The sequence below is a fragment of the Marmota marmota genome, unplaced genomic scaffold (assembly GCF_001458135.2).
Source record: "Marmota marmota marmota unplaced genomic scaffold, marMar, whole genome shotgun sequence".
NCBI classification, from domain to species: domain Eukaryota; kingdom Metazoa; phylum Chordata; class Mammalia; order Rodentia; family Sciuridae; genus Marmota; species Marmota marmota.
The window spans coordinates 5260054-5278309 of NW_025999927.1; the positions used below are offsets into that span (position 1 = coordinate 5260054).

General features: G+C 37.6%; 1 protein-coding gene across 1 annotated transcript in view; it reads left to right on the top strand.

The window, feature by feature from the left end:
- Ryr2 (ryanodine receptor 2) overlaps window positions 1–18256 on the top strand; it is a 437587-nt gene that overhangs the window by 350060 nt on the left and 69271 nt on the right. Inside the window, exons 74-83 of the mRNA XM_048800411.1 lie at window positions 448–618; window positions 2143–2202; window positions 2844–2978; window positions 6797–6832; window positions 7537–7649; window positions 8304–8400; window positions 9706–9809; window positions 11328–11379; window positions 16746–16799; window positions 18008–18031. Coding sequence (XP_048656368.1) covers window positions 448–618; window positions 2143–2202; window positions 2844–2978; window positions 6797–6832; window positions 7537–7649; window positions 8304–8400; window positions 9706–9809; window positions 11328–11379; window positions 16746–16799; window positions 18008–18031 — 846 coding nt within the window. The remainder of the gene's footprint in view (window positions 1–447; window positions 619–2142; window positions 2203–2843; window positions 2979–6796; window positions 6833–7536; window positions 7650–8303; window positions 8401–9705; window positions 9810–11327; window positions 11380–16745; window positions 16800–18007; window positions 18032–18256) is intronic.

Sequence of the window (18256 nt, forward strand, 5' to 3'; positions counted from 1 at the left end):
TATATATAAATAGTATGTATATGAACAAAACATACCATATATATGTGTGTATCTGCATAGCAAAGCAAGTATTTGTCAAACCAAACAAACACAAAAACCCCCTTTTTAGCCTCAAATTTCTTTCTCTCTTGCACTGAAATTAGAAAATATGCAATTTCTGAAATTACCACAGAATTCTCACATCTGCCTCCCTCCCACCGTAGTGTGCCTTGCTCTCCAAAGATTACATGCATGCCAGGGATTATAATGACCTAGGAACCTGAAAGTAGGACTTAGGAAAAGATGCTAAGAAGGGAAGAGAAAAATGTCCCCAGAATAGTAGGACTTTTAAAACATAAGGGCTAGCACAGAATGAGAAAGATAAAACAATGATCAAGTCGGAGAAGATTTGTGGTTGTGCCTGGGGAAAAAACAGGTCCTGGTCCTGGCACTTCTCTTTGTTCCTAGGCAGCTGTTTCTGACCAGGAAAGGAAGAAAATGAAGCGCAAAGGAGACCGCTACTCTATGCAGACTTCTCTGATTGTAGCAGCTCTGAAGCGGCTCCTGCCCATTGGGTTGAACATCTGTGCCCCTGGGGACCAGGAGCTCATTGCTCTGGCCAAAAATCGATTTAGTCTGGTAAGCCGCCTCCTCTCCATTGGTAGCAATCATCCACCCTGCGGACTCTCAGGTGTTTCTATTCTTTGGCTTCCTGCTCTATGTCGGTATTTCATTTGCATTCAGTGCTTCATTAAGCAGCTTTTCTGCACAGATTCTAGGACTTAAATCAAAGACTGTCTCTTTCTTTCTTTCTTTCTTTTTTTTTTTTTGAGGTCATTTTTATTTCTAAGTTGGTCAATCACCTGCAGGGCATATTCAGAAACCAAGCAGAAAAGACACAAATCTCTGGTAATGAAAACAAATGGATTACATATGAACTCATATATAAAATTTGTGATGAGTGGAGTATTCAAATTTATGAAAGGTGATTTTTCAGTGTTAGAAGCATAATTTATCATGCCCACGGTGCTTAGCTAAGGTGTTGACTTTTACACTGACAGCTACTGTCTTCTGCAAGCATCAAGATTTATGTTTTCAGGATTCTTTATGTACTCTGATGTTCCTCATCAGTATGCAGAGAAGGTTGCAATTTTTCAAAAATATACCTTGAAATGACTATTTTATGCTTACATAAATTGGAGGACACGTCCTCCCTGCCTAGGTTCCTGAGAAGAATCTGTAGTGCACCTCTGAGCCTAGCGGATGGAGGGGCGGTTTTGGCAGATTGGGCCACAGAGGTGCAGCCCTATTGACTCTTGTCTGGTTCTGCAGACACACAGTCCTTGCTACTGCTGGGTCACTGAGGATGTTGTGAGGTGCTATGATTGCTTTCTGGAATTTGGCAGAAAGCTGTGGAAAGGCTTCTGTTTGAGCACAGAGAAATGTGCTGCTGTCCACCTTATTGGAATGAATTGGAAGCCCAGTTACTTTCAGTCTTGACGCACTTTCTCTGAGGTTAAAGAGTCCTTGCCTTGTTTCAAGCTACAGCAATATCAAAAAATTATGTGAAGGAGAAGGCTCCATATTTGTGGGTCATTCATTTTAATAAAGATGTTTGTCAGATGGACACTATTTTAAGTGGTATTTGAGTTGTTTTTATTGACTTGAGACCGTTGACATGTTTAAGACTCATTTTAGGTAATGTTTCAGTTTGCTTTTTCACTCCTTTGCCTAAAAAACCTGACAAGAACAATTTTAGAGGAGGAAAGTTTATTTGGGGTTCATGGTTCCAGAGGTCTCAGTCCATGGACAGCTAGCTTCATTCCTTGGGGCTTGAAGTCGGGCTGAACATCAGAAAGGAAGAGTGTGGCCCAAGGGGAGTGACTCACATGATGATCAGAAAGCAGAGAGAGGCTTCACTCACCAGATTCAAAATATATACCCCAAAGGCACGCCCCCAGTGATCCACTTGCTCCAGCCACAACTTACCCATCTTTAGTTACCACTCATTTAATCTCATCAGGGGAATCAATTCGCTGATTAGATTAAGGTTCTCATAACCTGATCATTTTGCCTCTGAATTTTCTTGCATTGTCTCACACATGAGCTTTTGGGGGACACTTCATATCTAAACCATAACAGATAACATGTATTTCTTGACAGAAAGACACAGAGGATGAAGTACGAGACATAATCCGCAATAATATTCATTTACAAGGCAAGGTAAGCCAAATTTTATTGTAATGCACACTTAGTATCTATAAATTACTTAATTTCTCTTTAGACTAAAACTATAAATAATGTTACTTTATCAATCTCTGTCCATTGATAACTCTTTCTAAGCCCTAATGAACTTCATTTGTTTAGGGAATCCTCCCAACCTCCCACAAAGTAGATTGCATCTCATGGTGCCCCATATATCTTTTTAGCATTTTCCATTACAATGGTAAATATTCACTTTTACCTGTTCTCTCCACCAGATGACGAGTGCAAAGACTTACCTGTCTTTCTCTCTGTATAGTGCTTCTTTGGTTTTTTCCAATTGTATATTTTTAAGATATACAACCCGTTGTTCTGGTATACATGTACATAGTGAAGTGATTACTGTAGTCAAGCAAATTGCATATCCATTTCTTCAGTGGTAGGAGCAACTGCAGTCTGTTCTTAGCCAATTTTCAGAATGCTATGCAATGTTACTAATTGTGGTTACCATGCTGTGTATTATACCCTTAAACTTATTCATCCTGTGTAGGTGCAACTCGCAGTGTCTAACTCTGTGCTATGTTGAATAAATAACTGTAGCTAGACCCTTGCCTCTTAGCATGTCACCTTTCATTTTATTTACTTTTTTCCTTTCTCTGCAGTTAGAAGATCCTGCTATTAGATGGCAAATGGCTCTTTACAAAGACTTGCCAAACAGAGCAGAAGATACCTCAGATCCAGAGAGGACGGTGGAGAGAGTTCTGGATATAGCAAATGTGCTTTTTCATCTTGAGCAGGTCAGAGTTTTTGTGGATTTGATTGTGTCCACCTTAGCCACTTAAAAATGTTTTTTGAAAGGATGTATGTTAATTTTTTAACTGTGGGCCCAAATTATATATGTTCAGCATACTCATTATAAAGAATATGATTCAGGAATGCCTAGTATTTAATAAGCACAACTTCTAAGCTTATGATTTTTGTGGCAGTGTGTAGATAATGTATTTCAGATTGTCAAGGCCTTTTTTATTGCCTTTTAGTTATTTCTAAAATAGTATAGATAATTAAGATTAAATACTTAAAAGTCTAAATCCTTTCAACAAAATTTTCAGGCATTAAACCTGATCTAAACTATTTTATACTTGCATCCTTTGTTACTGCTACAACAGCGTGTCTGGGGTCTGGTCCTCCATGGGTTTCATAGTTGAAATATTTTGCTTTTTCTTACTCCGTTAGTCTTCCCTTTTATCACAGATACTTTTTGAGTTAATTTCCTCTGAGATCAGGAACAAATTACACCTAGAGAAGAGCAATGCCCCATGTGAGAAAAGTGTTTCTAATTTCCGGGTGTTTCTACAGAGTTTGCTATATATTTTGTTCCTCATTCACTCCCTTTGCTGAAGAATTCCCAAAACAGTTGAAACATCCTCAATTAGAAGGTTATATCTCTGCAAAAGTGATCCTCTGGTGACATAAAATATATTCAATGAAATTTTCAGTCTCTGTTTTCAGTACATTTAGTGAAAAACAGTAGAGTGAGGGAGCTCAGGGTGACCGCAGTAGACCTGTCCACCCCTGGGCCTCAGTGACCTGATGGACATGGTTACTTGGTGCTAAACATGAAATATAATGGGTCCCATGTTATCTCAGGAATTTTGCTACCCAATTGTTTTGTGTGTTTGTGTGTGTGTTTGTGTTTGTGTGTGTGTATTTTTTAGCAATGGGGATTGAACCAAGAGGTGCTGAATCACTGAGTTACATTCCCAGCCCTTTTGATATTTTATTTTGAAACAGGGTCTCCCTAAGTTGCTGAGGCTAGCCTTGCAATCTTCCTGCCTTCTGAGTAACTGAGATTACAAATGTGTGTCTCCATGCCTGGCTAATATTTTAAACTTTGTATCTTCTTTAACCATACTTAAAAGTATTACCATAGTGATAATGACCATTTTACTTTGAGATCTATTTTATATTATCTGAACTTCCAGCCCTGCCCTGTTAAATAACAAAATATCATCTAATTGTCCTTTTTTTTTAAAGGAGGCAATTATTTATTCAAAAACAATGCAAAACAAAGCCAAAAGTTTGCAAGAAAGGGAATTATATAGCTATAATGAACCATGTTTACCTTAGTGCTGTTATGCTTGAATTAGGGACCCCCAAAAGAACACCAGAGACCAAGATGGATGTAAGCAGCAAAGAGGTGTTTATTGCGAGCTAGCTCGGTCCTCTCTGCGCACACAGCAACTGGTGACACTGAGAGGCCCCGAGCCCAGGGTTTGGAGCAGTTTTATACATTCTTTGGGGAAGGCAGGGACCCCACATACATCATAGCATCTCTTAGCAAATCATCACACACCACGGGAAATCAAACAACAACTCTAAAACATGATTAGCACATTCACTGGCAGGAACAAGTTGGGTAGGGGTGATTGGTTGGTAGAAGTGGGGGATTCATTTGAACTGATTGGTTTAAGCCAAGAGGGGTGTTCATGCTAAACTACATGGTTTCCCAACACATTATCAATCACCATAAACTACTGGGACGGTCATCTGGCATCCCAGGTATTTTTCCTGTCTCATGGTGATTGGTGGCTGCTAGGAGGTTGCTATGGGTCCCCACCTAGCCTGACTGAGTCTGGGACACCTGGGGCAGCAGATCTCTCCTGTTATTTGTAGATAAACAACTCTGCAGGGTGGGTATGTGCCTAGGAGTGCTCTGTGGGTCTTTCCAAGGACAAGGGTCATGCCCCCTTCCTTGGACAGGCTTTGCTCTAAGGTAGGGGCTAGTTTTTCAGTGCAAGCAAGAAGACTGTATTATAGCCATAGCAAAAAAGAGCAGGAAGAGAAAGAACCAGGGCTGCAGGGTAATACAAGATGGCTAAGTTCTCATCTCCCATTGGCTGTCCTTTTAATTTCCTTCTTGCTTATTTACATGTCCCCTATGCTACTACTGCTACAACTCCACTTCAGGAGATGATCACAGCTAGGGTGCCCTCAGCCACATGGCTGTTGGCTTGCCCTTACATGTCTAAGACCTTGAATCTTGCTGTTTTCCCAGAACAGTCCCTTTGTGTTTTCATGAAGTATTAAAAAAAAAAAAATCTCATTAATCAGCAAATGAAGGGACTTGAGGTAATGAAGTTTTGAGTGATGTATATGAAGCCAGAGACTTGTATTTTAAAAATGATATACATATTTAATGAAATCATTAAGTGTTAATTAAATGGTTACTGGAGAGTCATTTCCAGCAGTATTACTTGTCATGAATTTTTAAATGTTTCTGTTTTTTTCCCCCACACAATCTGGATTTACTTGAGTGAATTTTAGGTAAATTAAATGAAGCTCATTAAAATATGGATATATTTCATTATATTTACAGTAAAGGAGTAGATGTTCACAAGGATATTCAGTCTTGATAGATGAAGACATTTCTAAATTAAGGTTCATTTCACTACACATCCTCTCCTGCTGGGACTCTCAGTAGGTGCACACTCCAGGGTGGCTGGTGCCCAGCAGGGTCCCATGACTGAGTGTTCTCTGGGCACCAGGAGCTCAGGGTCTCTGAGTACACAGACACAGAACCAGATAAATACACAAGTCAGAAGAGCTAGAATATAAAATGAGCCAAAGGCATGTAAAAGTAGCCAACTTACAAATTGGTTTATTTCCATGAGTGGAATGTGTCCCTTTGACACTTCTATTCTAATGTTAATTTGTAACTGAGTTACAAAGTATTTGCAAAGACAGTTTTAACTTGTTGAAGTCATTGCAGAAGCAGTAGGTGTGCTGGGCTCTGGGTGTGGCTTAGGAATGTGTGCTGAGCAAGCACAAGGCCTGGGTTCACTTCCAGCACCAAACAAACAAATTAGACTGAATGGTGCACAGGAAATACTTATTGATTTAGTTTTCCTATAGTGTCCTAACTGTTGGGATGTGTGCTTTGTGTTGTACATCTGGTCATTCTCAGGAGGGCTGACTGTGTCCTGTGCATTTCCTGATCTTCTTTCTCTACCTGAGCTCACACAGGAGCACCTCAGGATGCTCAGTGACAGGCACAGGGCACCTCTAGGCCACAGTTCCTAGAGACCCTTTTCCTTGATTTTAGGAAACCCCACTCCTCAAGGTCCTTCCTCCTGTGATACCAGGTTCTGCCAGTGGGGAGCTTCCTGATGTCAGGAGCCTTTTCCAGTCATTGTCTGGGTGTCTCATTCTTGTTTCCTGACTGCATCCCTCCCTATTCTGTGAAAAGCCACCGGTGTACAGTCTCGGCTGCCAGAGTGAACTGGAAGTTGAAGTGTATCAGATCTAACACACTGCCCTTGATTGTGTTTTCACCCACAACATTCTCGGCAACGGTGTATTTCACTCAGCCCACTCATCCAGAAGAAAATGAAGTGGGCCTTTGTTAAAAAGCTTTATTGATCCTATAGAGGGAACAGGGTCACAGAAATAGGTGCTTTTCAGTTAAACAAGTTGCCTTGCTAAATTTTTGAACTGCTATAGTCACAATGTTCTTAATATTTTTTAGGCATTTTTATGTTCATATTTTGACCTTGTACTGCAAAGGATAGTAAATTCAGCTTTTTTTTGGCTAACATAACATTTTTATTTCTTCCAGAAATCTAAAAGTGTTGGCCGGAGATATTACAGTCTGGGAAGTACAGTGCTCAATTGCCTAGATTACTAATGAATTTAGAATCCCTTGCTGGGATTCTTTTTCTTTCTAATAATTAATCTCTTTTTCCTCTTGAAGTTCCAAATACCATTAGTTTAATGACAGCTTGCTTGCCTCATTTACTGTGACTTTTGAATTCTCCTTTGTTCCTGTCTAACAAAATACTTATATACTTTAACAGTTTTTGCAAAGTAACATCCCTTTCCTCCCTCCTGGCACTGTTCTCAGAGCCTTGTCATCTCTCATGTTAAGGAACACTAGAGTTTTCATTAGCTCTATTTGTGAATGCTGCTTTTATGGTAAAATTGGTTCTAGTAGATACAGAAAAAAGAAAGGGTAAAATTATTTTGTGTAGGCAGAAAATATATTTAAGAACCTAAGAAAATTTTGAGAATTATGTGCAAATGATTTTATGTAAAGTGTCTTTATGCTTCTTTGACATTAGAGATGACAAAGCTTCTGAAGTACACACTACTTGGAAAATGTAATATTTTCACTGGGATATTATGTATTGTTTGAAACTATCTCAAATTTAGCTTTGGGTAACTTTTAGAATGTTGACTCTTGCTGCAAATAATTTTAAGGTACTTTTGGAATTGGACTGAAAAGGTGTAGCTCTTCAGTGTTGTATTTGGGGGGCGCCTGGGGTATAAATTTGCATGTTTTGTGTCATTCTCCCTCAGGTGGAGCATCCTCAGAGATCTAAAAAGGCCGTGTGGCATAAACTACTCTCCAAACAGAGGAAAAGGGCAGTGGTGGCCTGCTTCAGGATGGCTCCCTTGTATAATCTGCCAAGGTCAGAATTTTCAAAATACATATAACAGCCAAATTTAGATTTATTGTTATTCTGTGTAATTTTGGACGTGATTTTTCTTTGTTGGATATTTTTTGGAGAACTATGATCTGTAATGTGTTAATTGATATTTACACACTGATATAGCAAAAGTATTAATTGATATTTACTACTCCACAAGGCCTCATACATGTGATATTAACATTTAATATTAACTTGAACACAGATTAATTCATCTATTGACATTTGTTACATCATTTATTAAGATAAACTTTATGTAATGATAGCTACCATTTAATGCATATCTTGTGCTTCACATTCTTTATTTCATTATAAGTCTTAAAAACTGAAATATAGATGAAGTTATCATAGTTTTCAAAATAAGAAAAAATGAAAGTTGAGTAATTTGATCAATGTTACAGAGCTTAGAAATGCTGGAGCTAGGATTTAAGTCCAAATCAATATGTGATCTGAGAAATCTTGCTCTAATTTGCTACAAAGTATTACCTCTCAAAAGAAGGATCAAGAATAGAAAGTTTATTTTTTGCTTTATATTTTCAGTGCACAGATAATCCAGTAATGAAGCACAGCTAAATTCCTTTTTAAATTTTATTAAAAAAAAACACCTTTGTTTGAAATTGTGCTTATCTTTTTTAGGCATCGGGCTGTCAATCTCTTTCTTCAGGGATATGAAAAGTCTTGGATTGAAACAGAAGAACATTACTTTGAAGATAAGCTGATCGAAGATTTAGCAGTATGTTTTTAATGGGGTTATAAAATGAAAGAGGGTTGGAGCGTGGTGGAATAGTGTTGTCATAGATTATTGAAGAAAAAACATCATTGCACTACATTGATCTTAGGAAACTTTTAAATCTCAATTGTTACTGCATTAAGCATTTATGGAAAAAGTCACTCTTATTTCCAAGAGATCTCATCAATATCAGTTATTCAGAATTTAAGATGACTGATGCAAGTTTATTACTAACCAAACCTGGTTCACTTATTCTTTTAAACACTTCCCCAGAGCCACTGAAACTCAGAACCAGGATACACTATAAAAGGCTCATCTGTAAAGAAGTTATCCACCAAAAATACATTCAAAACTAACAAAATGTAGCCAGTCTCTTAAGATCCATGGGGCAGAAGATGCTAGAGTGGCCCAGAAGAGGAGCCATGGAAGTGCTGTGATAGCCAGCAGAATCTCCACTGACAGTGCCCAGAGGCTGGTGTTGCCCAGAGCACTGCAGGTCATCATCTTGTATAAGTTGAGAATCTTTTCAAAATCTGATGAAGGGAAAATAATAAATAAAATTATAAGCATACAGTCCCATCAAAGTTTGCGGGCTAGTCAGAGGCTTCATGATTCCTAATTGTTTTTTAGGTCACAAATTATCTGGGAATACAATGGATAAACTAATTTAGTTATTAAAACCTGGCCCTTATTGCCTCTAGGAATTTTTAAATCAATTTTGTTTGACTTTAGGCTCAAAGCAAATGTAAATGTTTGGATATCTTATAGAAATTTGCCTGGTACATATAACATTAACCCTTAAGTCCAGGAAAGAACCCATTTCTATAAAAATACAATCAGTTCAAATGCATGAGTTAGTGGAGACATAAAATTCATTCAATAAAAAGTCAGGATGATTATTAAATATCTCTGAGGGTATGGGTGTAGCTTCATGTAGAGTATTTGCCTAGTATGCCCTGGGTTCAATACTTCAAAAATATTGGAATAATTAAATATGAAAAGGGATCAAATATCTCTGTTTTAAGCTGCATAATTTTACATTGTCAATGAGATTGATATGAACAAATTATGTCACATTTATGCATTATATATTATATATAACACATATACATATGTGCACATATTTATACACATACATACATTTATAGCATGTATAGTACACTTAAACATATACATGTGTACCCAAATATCTGCAATAGGAAACGAGGGGCTTCTCTTTTATTATTTGGTCCTATCCCTCCTATTGCTCTGAAGTTGGATTAACATTTCTTCTAAATGTGAAATTTGATAAATTTGACTTTCTTATAGAAACCTGGGGCTGAACCTCCAGAAGAAGATGATGTCGCTAAAAGAGTTGATCCTCTGCATCAGTTGATCCTTCTGTTCAGTCGCACGGCTTTAACAGAGAAATGGTATGGCTGGGGGTTCACAGGAGACAGGGAGGATCAAATAAAGGAATCCATGTCTGTGTGGTGTATTGTGTGTCATTGTCACATGTTTCAGTTTCATCAGAGAGAGTTTTTTAAAGTCTGGCATACACCCCTGGACCAACATTCATTCAATTTCATGCTTTAATATCTATGAATTCTGGTTTTTCTTAACAATTTTATAATTAACTGGTTTAGTTGATTCTGATTCTTCTTATGAAATGGATTTTCTGTTTATCACAAACAGAATTTATAAATAAAACAACAGAAACCAAAGAAAATTCCAATGCCAAAAATATGGAGGCTAATAGCGACCTAAGATTTCCAGGTAAACTGTGTCTCCATTGCACAGTGGGTCTTTGGAAGCCTCTAAGGTGGGTGAGTGGTAATCTCAATTTGGAAATATCTCCACAGTTTATTTGAATGATTTTGCCCACTTTTCTTACATTCTGCGTTTGTAGTCATATGAATTCACCAAGGCAGTGAATGGCAAACCTCTGTGGAGTTAAATAACAAAGGCACTCTGAGGCCCACAATGTGTGTGTCTTAGTGTCTGCTCATTACAGGGGCGCTGCAAAGATTGCTGCTGTAGTGGGGGCATTGCAGAGATGATAGAATTTTTGCCTGTTTTCCTGCCCTGTGAAATAAAGCCAGCTTTGCCCCAGATCTCACCTGTGCTCTGCAGAACCTGGGAGATAATTTAATTATCAACCACATCCATATGTGTCTTCTTAGAAGTCCTAAGAGTTCATGTGACCTCTTTGCATGTCATAACAGTATACATTTCTCTCTTATCTAATGTGATCCATCCTTTCTCTCACTGTTTCTCTCTTATTATTTCCCAACTAACAAAACCATCTCATCCCTAAGCATAGAGCAGCTGTCTATCTGGCCATGGCAGGTAATGAGGTATTTCTCATGAGTGAATTTTTCTCATAGCTGAAATTTGAAACTGCTGAGATAGCTTTGCAACTTCTAGGTATTTTTTGATGGAAACCTTTTATTCATGTATTAATGGTTCCATGCTTCTTAAGAAAGATGAGAAGTGTATTTGGTCCTTTCTTAATTTTTATGAATCTTCATTATGACTAATTTTTTAACTATACTTTATAATTTAGAGAGTCTTTCTATCAAATGTCAAATATCAATTTTGCCATCAGAAGCTCCTATATTGTTTAAATTTGCTCATTTCAAATTTTGTAGTTTGGAGAAAATTACAGTTATTGCATTTCTGTGTAAATCAATAGACTGTTTGTTTTCTGAGGTGTGAGGCCTCTTCTGAAGATCAGGGGACAGCTTTTCAGGAGCTCTAAAATCTTTGGTCTATGACTTTAAGATATTTTTGAATGATTATAATTGCCTAAATTTTATGTTCATTCAATTATAAAACATCATACTTGTTAGAAAACAAGAAACACGCTATTTTATACAATGATGGTACATCCACAAATGACATAGCCTTCTCTTTAAAATTGATGGGTTTTTTTTTCTTGTTTTTCATAGCAAACTGGAGGAAGATTTTTTATATATGGCTTATGCAGATATTATGGCAAAGGTAAGAGGCCTTCCAAATTTTAATGTTTTAACATTTTAATAAAGTCATTTTAATTTGACAAAATATTGAAATCTAATCTTCTGGATTAAAACAAAACATTGTTAATCTTGGAAACATAAGATACATCTTACTCTCAGATTCCTAATGGTTCCATGTGTCTTTGCTCTTAACTTCCTTGGCAAGTAATCACTGTTTTCTTTTTTTAGCGTTCCTACTTGGGATTTTGTATTTTTTATTATGATAATGAATGCACATTTATTGTACAGCCTGACAGGCTTCACTGCAACATTTCCATGCAGCATATATCCTGTTTAGATCATGTCCACCATCTCTTCTACACATTCCCCATCCCCTCACCCTCCAGTTTTCTTCTCTAGTGCTCCCTCTTCTACTTTCAGGTCATCTATTTTTTTAAGTGTCCCTATATGGGCAAAAACGTGTGCAAGTAGTCATTCTGGGTTTGGCTTAGTTAACATGGTGACCTCCAATTCCATCTATGTGGTTTTTTTTTTTTTTCAAATAGCTTGATTTTATTCATCTGTATGGTTGAATGGTACTTATTGGTATATATACCATGTTTTCTTTATCCGTTCATCTGTTGGTGACACCTAGGCTGATTTCATATCTTAGCTATTAGAAATCTATTTCATTTCCTTTGGATATATGCCCAAGAGTAGTATATAGATGGATCATAGGGTGTTTTTATTTTTAGTGTTTTGAGGAAACTCCACACTGTTTTCCTTAGTGATTGTACTAATTTACATTCACAGTGGAAGGGTTTCTATTTCTCTTGTTCTCAACATCATTTGTTATTTTATTGATAATGGCCATTCTGACTAGTGTGAGATGGGATCTCAATGTAGTTTTGATTTTCAATTCCCTGAGGGCTGAAGATACTGAGCATTTTTCATATATTTCTTGGCCATTTGTACTGCTTCTTTTGAGAAGTGTCTTTTCAGATCATTTGTGCAAATTTTGATTGGATTACTTGGGCTTTGTTAAGATCATATTAGTTCCTTGAATATTCTTCAAGTTAACCCTCTCTTGGGTGAATAGTTGGCAGAAGTCTTCTCCTGTGCTGGAAGTTGTTTCTTTATTCTGTCAACTTTTCCTCTGCTATGCAGAACCTTTTTAATTTGATGTAAATCAATTTGTCAGTTCTCTTTTGTTTCCTGAGCTATTGGAGTCCTATTCAGGAAATCATTGTCTGTGCCCATATCTTGAGGAGTCTCCCCTGTGTTTTCTTCCTGTAGTTCCAAAGTTTCTGGTCTTACATTGGGGACTTGGACCCATTTGGAGTTGATTTTTATATAGGATAAGATGAGAGGTAGTGGTCTAGTTTCAATCTTCTACCTGTGGATATGCAGTTTTAGCAGCACCCTCGGTTAAAAAACATGGGTTAAAAGATAAAAGAGGAATATCACTTATTGCTTTATAACAAAAAGAAGAAGGGGAAGATGCTAGGCTAAAGTGTCATCTGCTCTTTCTCACAGTCCTCAGCTGAGTCCAAGGGGTTAGGTGCAGGGAATCTGGATAGAAGGTTTGAGAGACAGAAGAGTCCAAAGAGACCTTGTGGCAGTTGACACATTTATTGACTAGAAATCAGCGTAGGTGTCCCAGGCAGTGTAGAAAGCCTGGCTTAGGGGCTGGTTCATGCATTTGCAGCAGAATCACTCTCTGGCTGTGTGACCTCCCTAGTAGTTCTCAGAACCCCATGCGAACTTATAGAAGGCAGGTAGTTAGTTGGACTCTAATGATTTTTTTACTGTTGCTCTTGAGGACACTGTGCCAGAGGGATTTTGTGCCCACTGATTGAGCAGCATTTGTGGCCTCAGAACTGAAGAGCATGAGCAGGTGGGTGGAAGAGGTATAAGCTCCTGGTTTTCTGGCAGGCAATTTTTGATTGTTAGACTTCTTTGTGACTAAAACGTGTCTCTCTGGCTTCTCTTTTAATTTAGTCATATCCTAAAGCTCTATTGAATCTCTTTTGATATTCAATCAAATATTTAATGAGGGCTCCCGTGATCTGCCTTTTTCCCAAGAGTCTCCTCTTCACACTTAAATAATCTTATCCCTTTTATTGTCTGATGGACCCAGGAATGCCAAGCTCTGTCACTCAGTTTCTTGTACTCTGCATGTGCTCCAGTTTACCAATCTGTGCACCCAGAGGTAGTTGCAGTTTTTGTTATACACTCACCTGTAGGGCATATGGGTCCGCATCCTTGCTTATCGGGCTTAGGAGCCTGTACATTTACCATTAGTCGTAGGAACGCATTAAAATGTTGGCAGAAAGAGCACATTTTGGCCTCCTTTTGAGCTTACCTGTCAACCTAAAATCCAAGTCATTTGTGAATTTCTGTTCAGTTTTATCTTATATCCTTATCTAGTTAGATTTTTTAAAATTAAGTAAATATCATCATTTTTCTAGAGTCAGGCCATGGTCCAATGCTGGCATCTTTGGAAAGTTCAGTTCTCTCATCCAGTGCTCTTTTTATTTATTTATGTCAAACATAAACTTGATAAGTATGATTCTCTGTTTACCTAAGTTGTTAGTAGACAGTGTATAAAATGGTACTCCACTGGGGTCTTCTTTTCATTTTCCTTGGCTGGGTACTGTACTGGGTACCAACCTAACACTTCTTTTGTGGCTGATTCTGAACTGAGGAATTGTCCTGTCCTCTGTTACTGCAGCATCTGCTGTGACTCATGCACTTGCTGCTCCTCCTCCTCCTTGCTTTGCCAGTGACTTCAAAAATTATGTTTTTGAAGATGCACTTGGATGTAAACTGCAGGTTAATCTTCTATTTGTTTTGCTTATTATAATGAACTCTGTTTCCTTCACGTAGCCTCCTGTTTTAACAGTCACACAGGGAGGATTCCAGAGCTTCCTGTTAGCTCCTTGTTGCCATCTTTTCCCTCTCTGTTTTCTGCTGACAGCCAGGGTGTCCTCACTGTGGCCGTTGTTGCTAGAGACCTCAGAATGTCTCTTTACCACCTGTCACCCTGCTGCTCTGTCTGCAGCTGCTTAATCCCAAAGGTGATTTTATCCACTTAAGGTACCCACATGGAAGTACCTGGAATGATATTGCCACAAACTGAACACTCAGTACTGTTTCCACCCTTGAGTTTCTGGCTAAGGAAACCCTTCCTTTCCCTTTTCCTTCTCTTACTAAGTTTTTGAAATGTCTAAGATACATGTTAAGTTACACCCAATGTTCATTTTTTTGTTGGTTAAAATGATAAAATGTCATTTCACTTTTTTTAAAAGAGATTTATCCACCTCACCCATTAGCTCTTGGTTCGTCAGATTTAAATCCATATGGAAGTTTCTGGTTTTGCTTCCTCCATATTCTGAGGAACTTTACGGTCAGAAAGGCAGTCAAAGAATCTATTTAATATTCTCCTTCTATAGGATGAAATTTCCAGCAGATACCAACAAATCAAAGCACTACATGTGCTGCTTTAATACTCTCATCATTGATATTGAACTTTATTTTATATACTTCAATAGTCCAAAGCATTCTGCTTTTTTTCTTTTTTTCTTTTTTCCTCTAAAATTGCCTATTCCATGCTTCTGCCCCATTATGTACCTTTTCCTTCCTGGCATATGTTATCATTCTTGCTTGCTTAGAAGTTAGAGATCTGATCCAGGAAACCAATCCTGTGCTTTAGGACTAATATAACTCTTCATTTTCTGAGCATTATCAGATGTATTATGTAGACATAATTTGCTATTGAAGAACATTCTCTCATGCCTACAAATCCTGTTTCTGTCCAGTACATTGAAAAGTTGCTGGAGATCTTTTAGATGTGCTTTTGTTTGCTTGCATGTATGTGTGTGTTTGTTGTGGTCCTAGCCTATCTTTGTGCCAATCTGGAGTTTAGCATTTCACCCATATAGTGAAACCCTCACAAGTCTGGGTACCTCCCTTTATTTCTTCCTTTACAAACTGTGTTCAAATGCCTGTTGTTCTAAGTGGAAAGGGTGATGCTTCTTACATTTTTGTTAATCGAATCAAATAGTGTGACACCCCTTTTAGAATTTACTGAGTGGGTGGAAGGATTACATCTCATACCCTCTCTCCTGTCTTGTCTCACTTTATCTCCATGCCCAGAATGCTGTGAGTCTTTGAGGTCTAAGAAATTTTTTGATTTAGATTTTGACATTTTCCCCCATGCACTTCACTGATGCACAGAATGCTTTCCAGAAGCACAAAACAGCTCGAAGGGTTGGGACAGCAACTTCAGTGGCTGCAGGTTTCCTCCGACCGTGGGTGTTAGTTATGACAGCTTCCTTTCGGTCAGCATTATATTCAAAGTTCCAAACCAAGATGAGAGTTATGAAAAGTTCACTATTGTTGACACTATTGTCTCACTATTATTGACTATTTTTCCCAAGTTGCAAAAATGTTACATATATTAGCACATAAGATTCTTTTAAGAAGCCAGCTATTCTTTCTCTCGTTTCCATCTTGTTCCTCTGCCTCCTGAGCCCATGTTCCCAGTTGCCATACCTCTGCCTCCTCAGCAAGCAAAAGTTCCAGCTGGGGGAATTAGATAATAGCTCATGAATGACTTAGTACTTCTCCTTCATCATTTCCAGGAAAAATAATGGAATAATCAGCTTTATCATTTTTATGTGTAAATAATAAATCAGTAATAGAACTTCACTTTCTTCCTTTAGGCAATATACAGTAAAAGTGAACATTAAAAAAGGATTGCAAGAGTCTTTTTTTTTTTAAGGTCCTGGGGATTGAACCCAGGGGCACTTAACCACTGAGCCACATCCCCAGCCCTTTTATTTTGAGACAGGATCTCACTAGGTTGCTTATAGCCTTTATAAGTTGCTGAAGCTGTTTCAAACCTATGTTCCTCCTGCCTCAGCCTCTTGTGCCCCTGGGATTATATGTATGCACCACCATGCCCAGCTGCAAGAGTCATTTTAGTTAATGGATACTGCTTTCTCTTAGTTTTAAGTAATGACTGTTGCATATACTTGCATTAGTTCATTTTGTAATGAAAACATAAAAATGGAAAAGATTCTTGTCTTTAATGTTTTCAATTTGGCTTGAACAAGGCAAATGCATCAATAAGTAGTATGTGTAGTATGTTAGGGACCTCATAATTATCTGTCATATATAAAAAGGATACTTTTATATTTTAATTTTGTAAAAGCATAATAGAATATAATTTTCTTTCAGGTTATAAATTTATTGATCATGATTTCTTAGTATCTGATATATGTATGTATATATGTATTTAAGCATTATTGATAAATTCATTCAAATCACTTGGTGTTCTGTGTTAAATGATTCCTTTGTACTTGCTGCCTTATCATATTCTTTACTCCCCCCCTCCCAAATTAGAGTTGTCATGATGAGGAAGACGATGATGGTGAAGAAGAAGTGAAGAGTTTCGAAGTAAGCTAGATCTTTCTAGAATTGCCTTTTCTGTTTTGAAGCATTGTTTCATAGCTTATAACTGACCTTTATGTTTCTTGCTTCATGGCTTATTGCAGCTTATTGTGTCAAGGAACTGCATGTCAGAGCTGGATGGACAAACCTGAGTCCTAACCTTTGCTGAAGTTAAGACCAAAGAACATAGAGTAGTTGAATAATAAAATAAAGCCCATATGTTCAGAATGAGTGTTCCTGAGCATCCTCTGAGATGAGACTGCTTCAGATTGTTCTCATCTGAGGGATTTGTAGTCTGGAATTTCCAAGATGTATGAGGAAAATCTTTATTGAAGAGCAACATGACATCAAGATTTTAATCATATCTGTGTTTTGCTATTTGTTTCCCCAAACTGAAGTCTTAAAGATTTGGCCCCTTGATTTCTGCCCGCTTGGGCCACTCATTCCGTGTACATATGGAGACGGTGGCACATGTCAGTTTGCTTGCATGAGGTAGGAGTGCATATATTCGTAGCACTAGGTTCTATTTAGTTATTTTTTTTATCAAACATGCTCAGCTTTTAGATATCTCATATAATTTGAAGTGCTGCTTACTATTAGTTAGCCAGAAGAAAAGTGAATATTATTTTCCCCTTTGCTTATAGTATACTTTGCTTTTTATGAGAACAGCTAGGTTTTGCTAATTACCACTCTTCTTATTTATTGATTTTTTAAAAATAATTTTCAAAAATAAATCAAGTAGAAGGAAATAGAGAATAGATCTTTTTCTTTCCTATTAATTGACATGTCTGGACTTTGAGCTAAAAGTCTCGAAGTGTATCAGTGGCCAGCAATGAGTCTTGAATTATGATGGACACCAAAGATAGAACTAGGGAGTGAGCAGTCAGTCCCTCTTCTGGGACCCATTTCTCTGCAGCATTGAAGTCAACGTACAAAAGCATAAAAGCACAACAATTTGAAAATTACCCAGAACTATTGCTGGCTGAGAGAAATCCATGGAATTAAATTTCATGAATGATAACTGTAATCTTTTCTAATGTACGTATGTTCTAGTCTCAAATACATCTTTATTATTAGGAGCCAGGTAAATTAGAATGAGCCATGAACAGCAAATAACATTGTTTTCCTGAAGTGCACACCATTTATGGCCTATTGGTTGTCTTCAGAGCAATTGTTTATTGCTATTTTGCTTCTTGTCCTCATCCTTCCTTAAGGTCACAGGATCCCAACGCAGCAAGGTAAAACCATGTATATGTGTGTATTTGTCTGGGTCTGAGTTTCAGTTTCTTGTGACATTTACCTTTGTTAGACCCAACATCTTGGAATCTTTTGTTAGAAAACATCTTGAAAATCTTTCTACAAGGTTGTAACTCCAGTGCAATTGGTCTCTTCCCCTTCCTTGGTTTATTCTTCTTGCAATTTCACTGCTTGGGAATTTGAACTTTGCTAACTCTGAGCGCAGA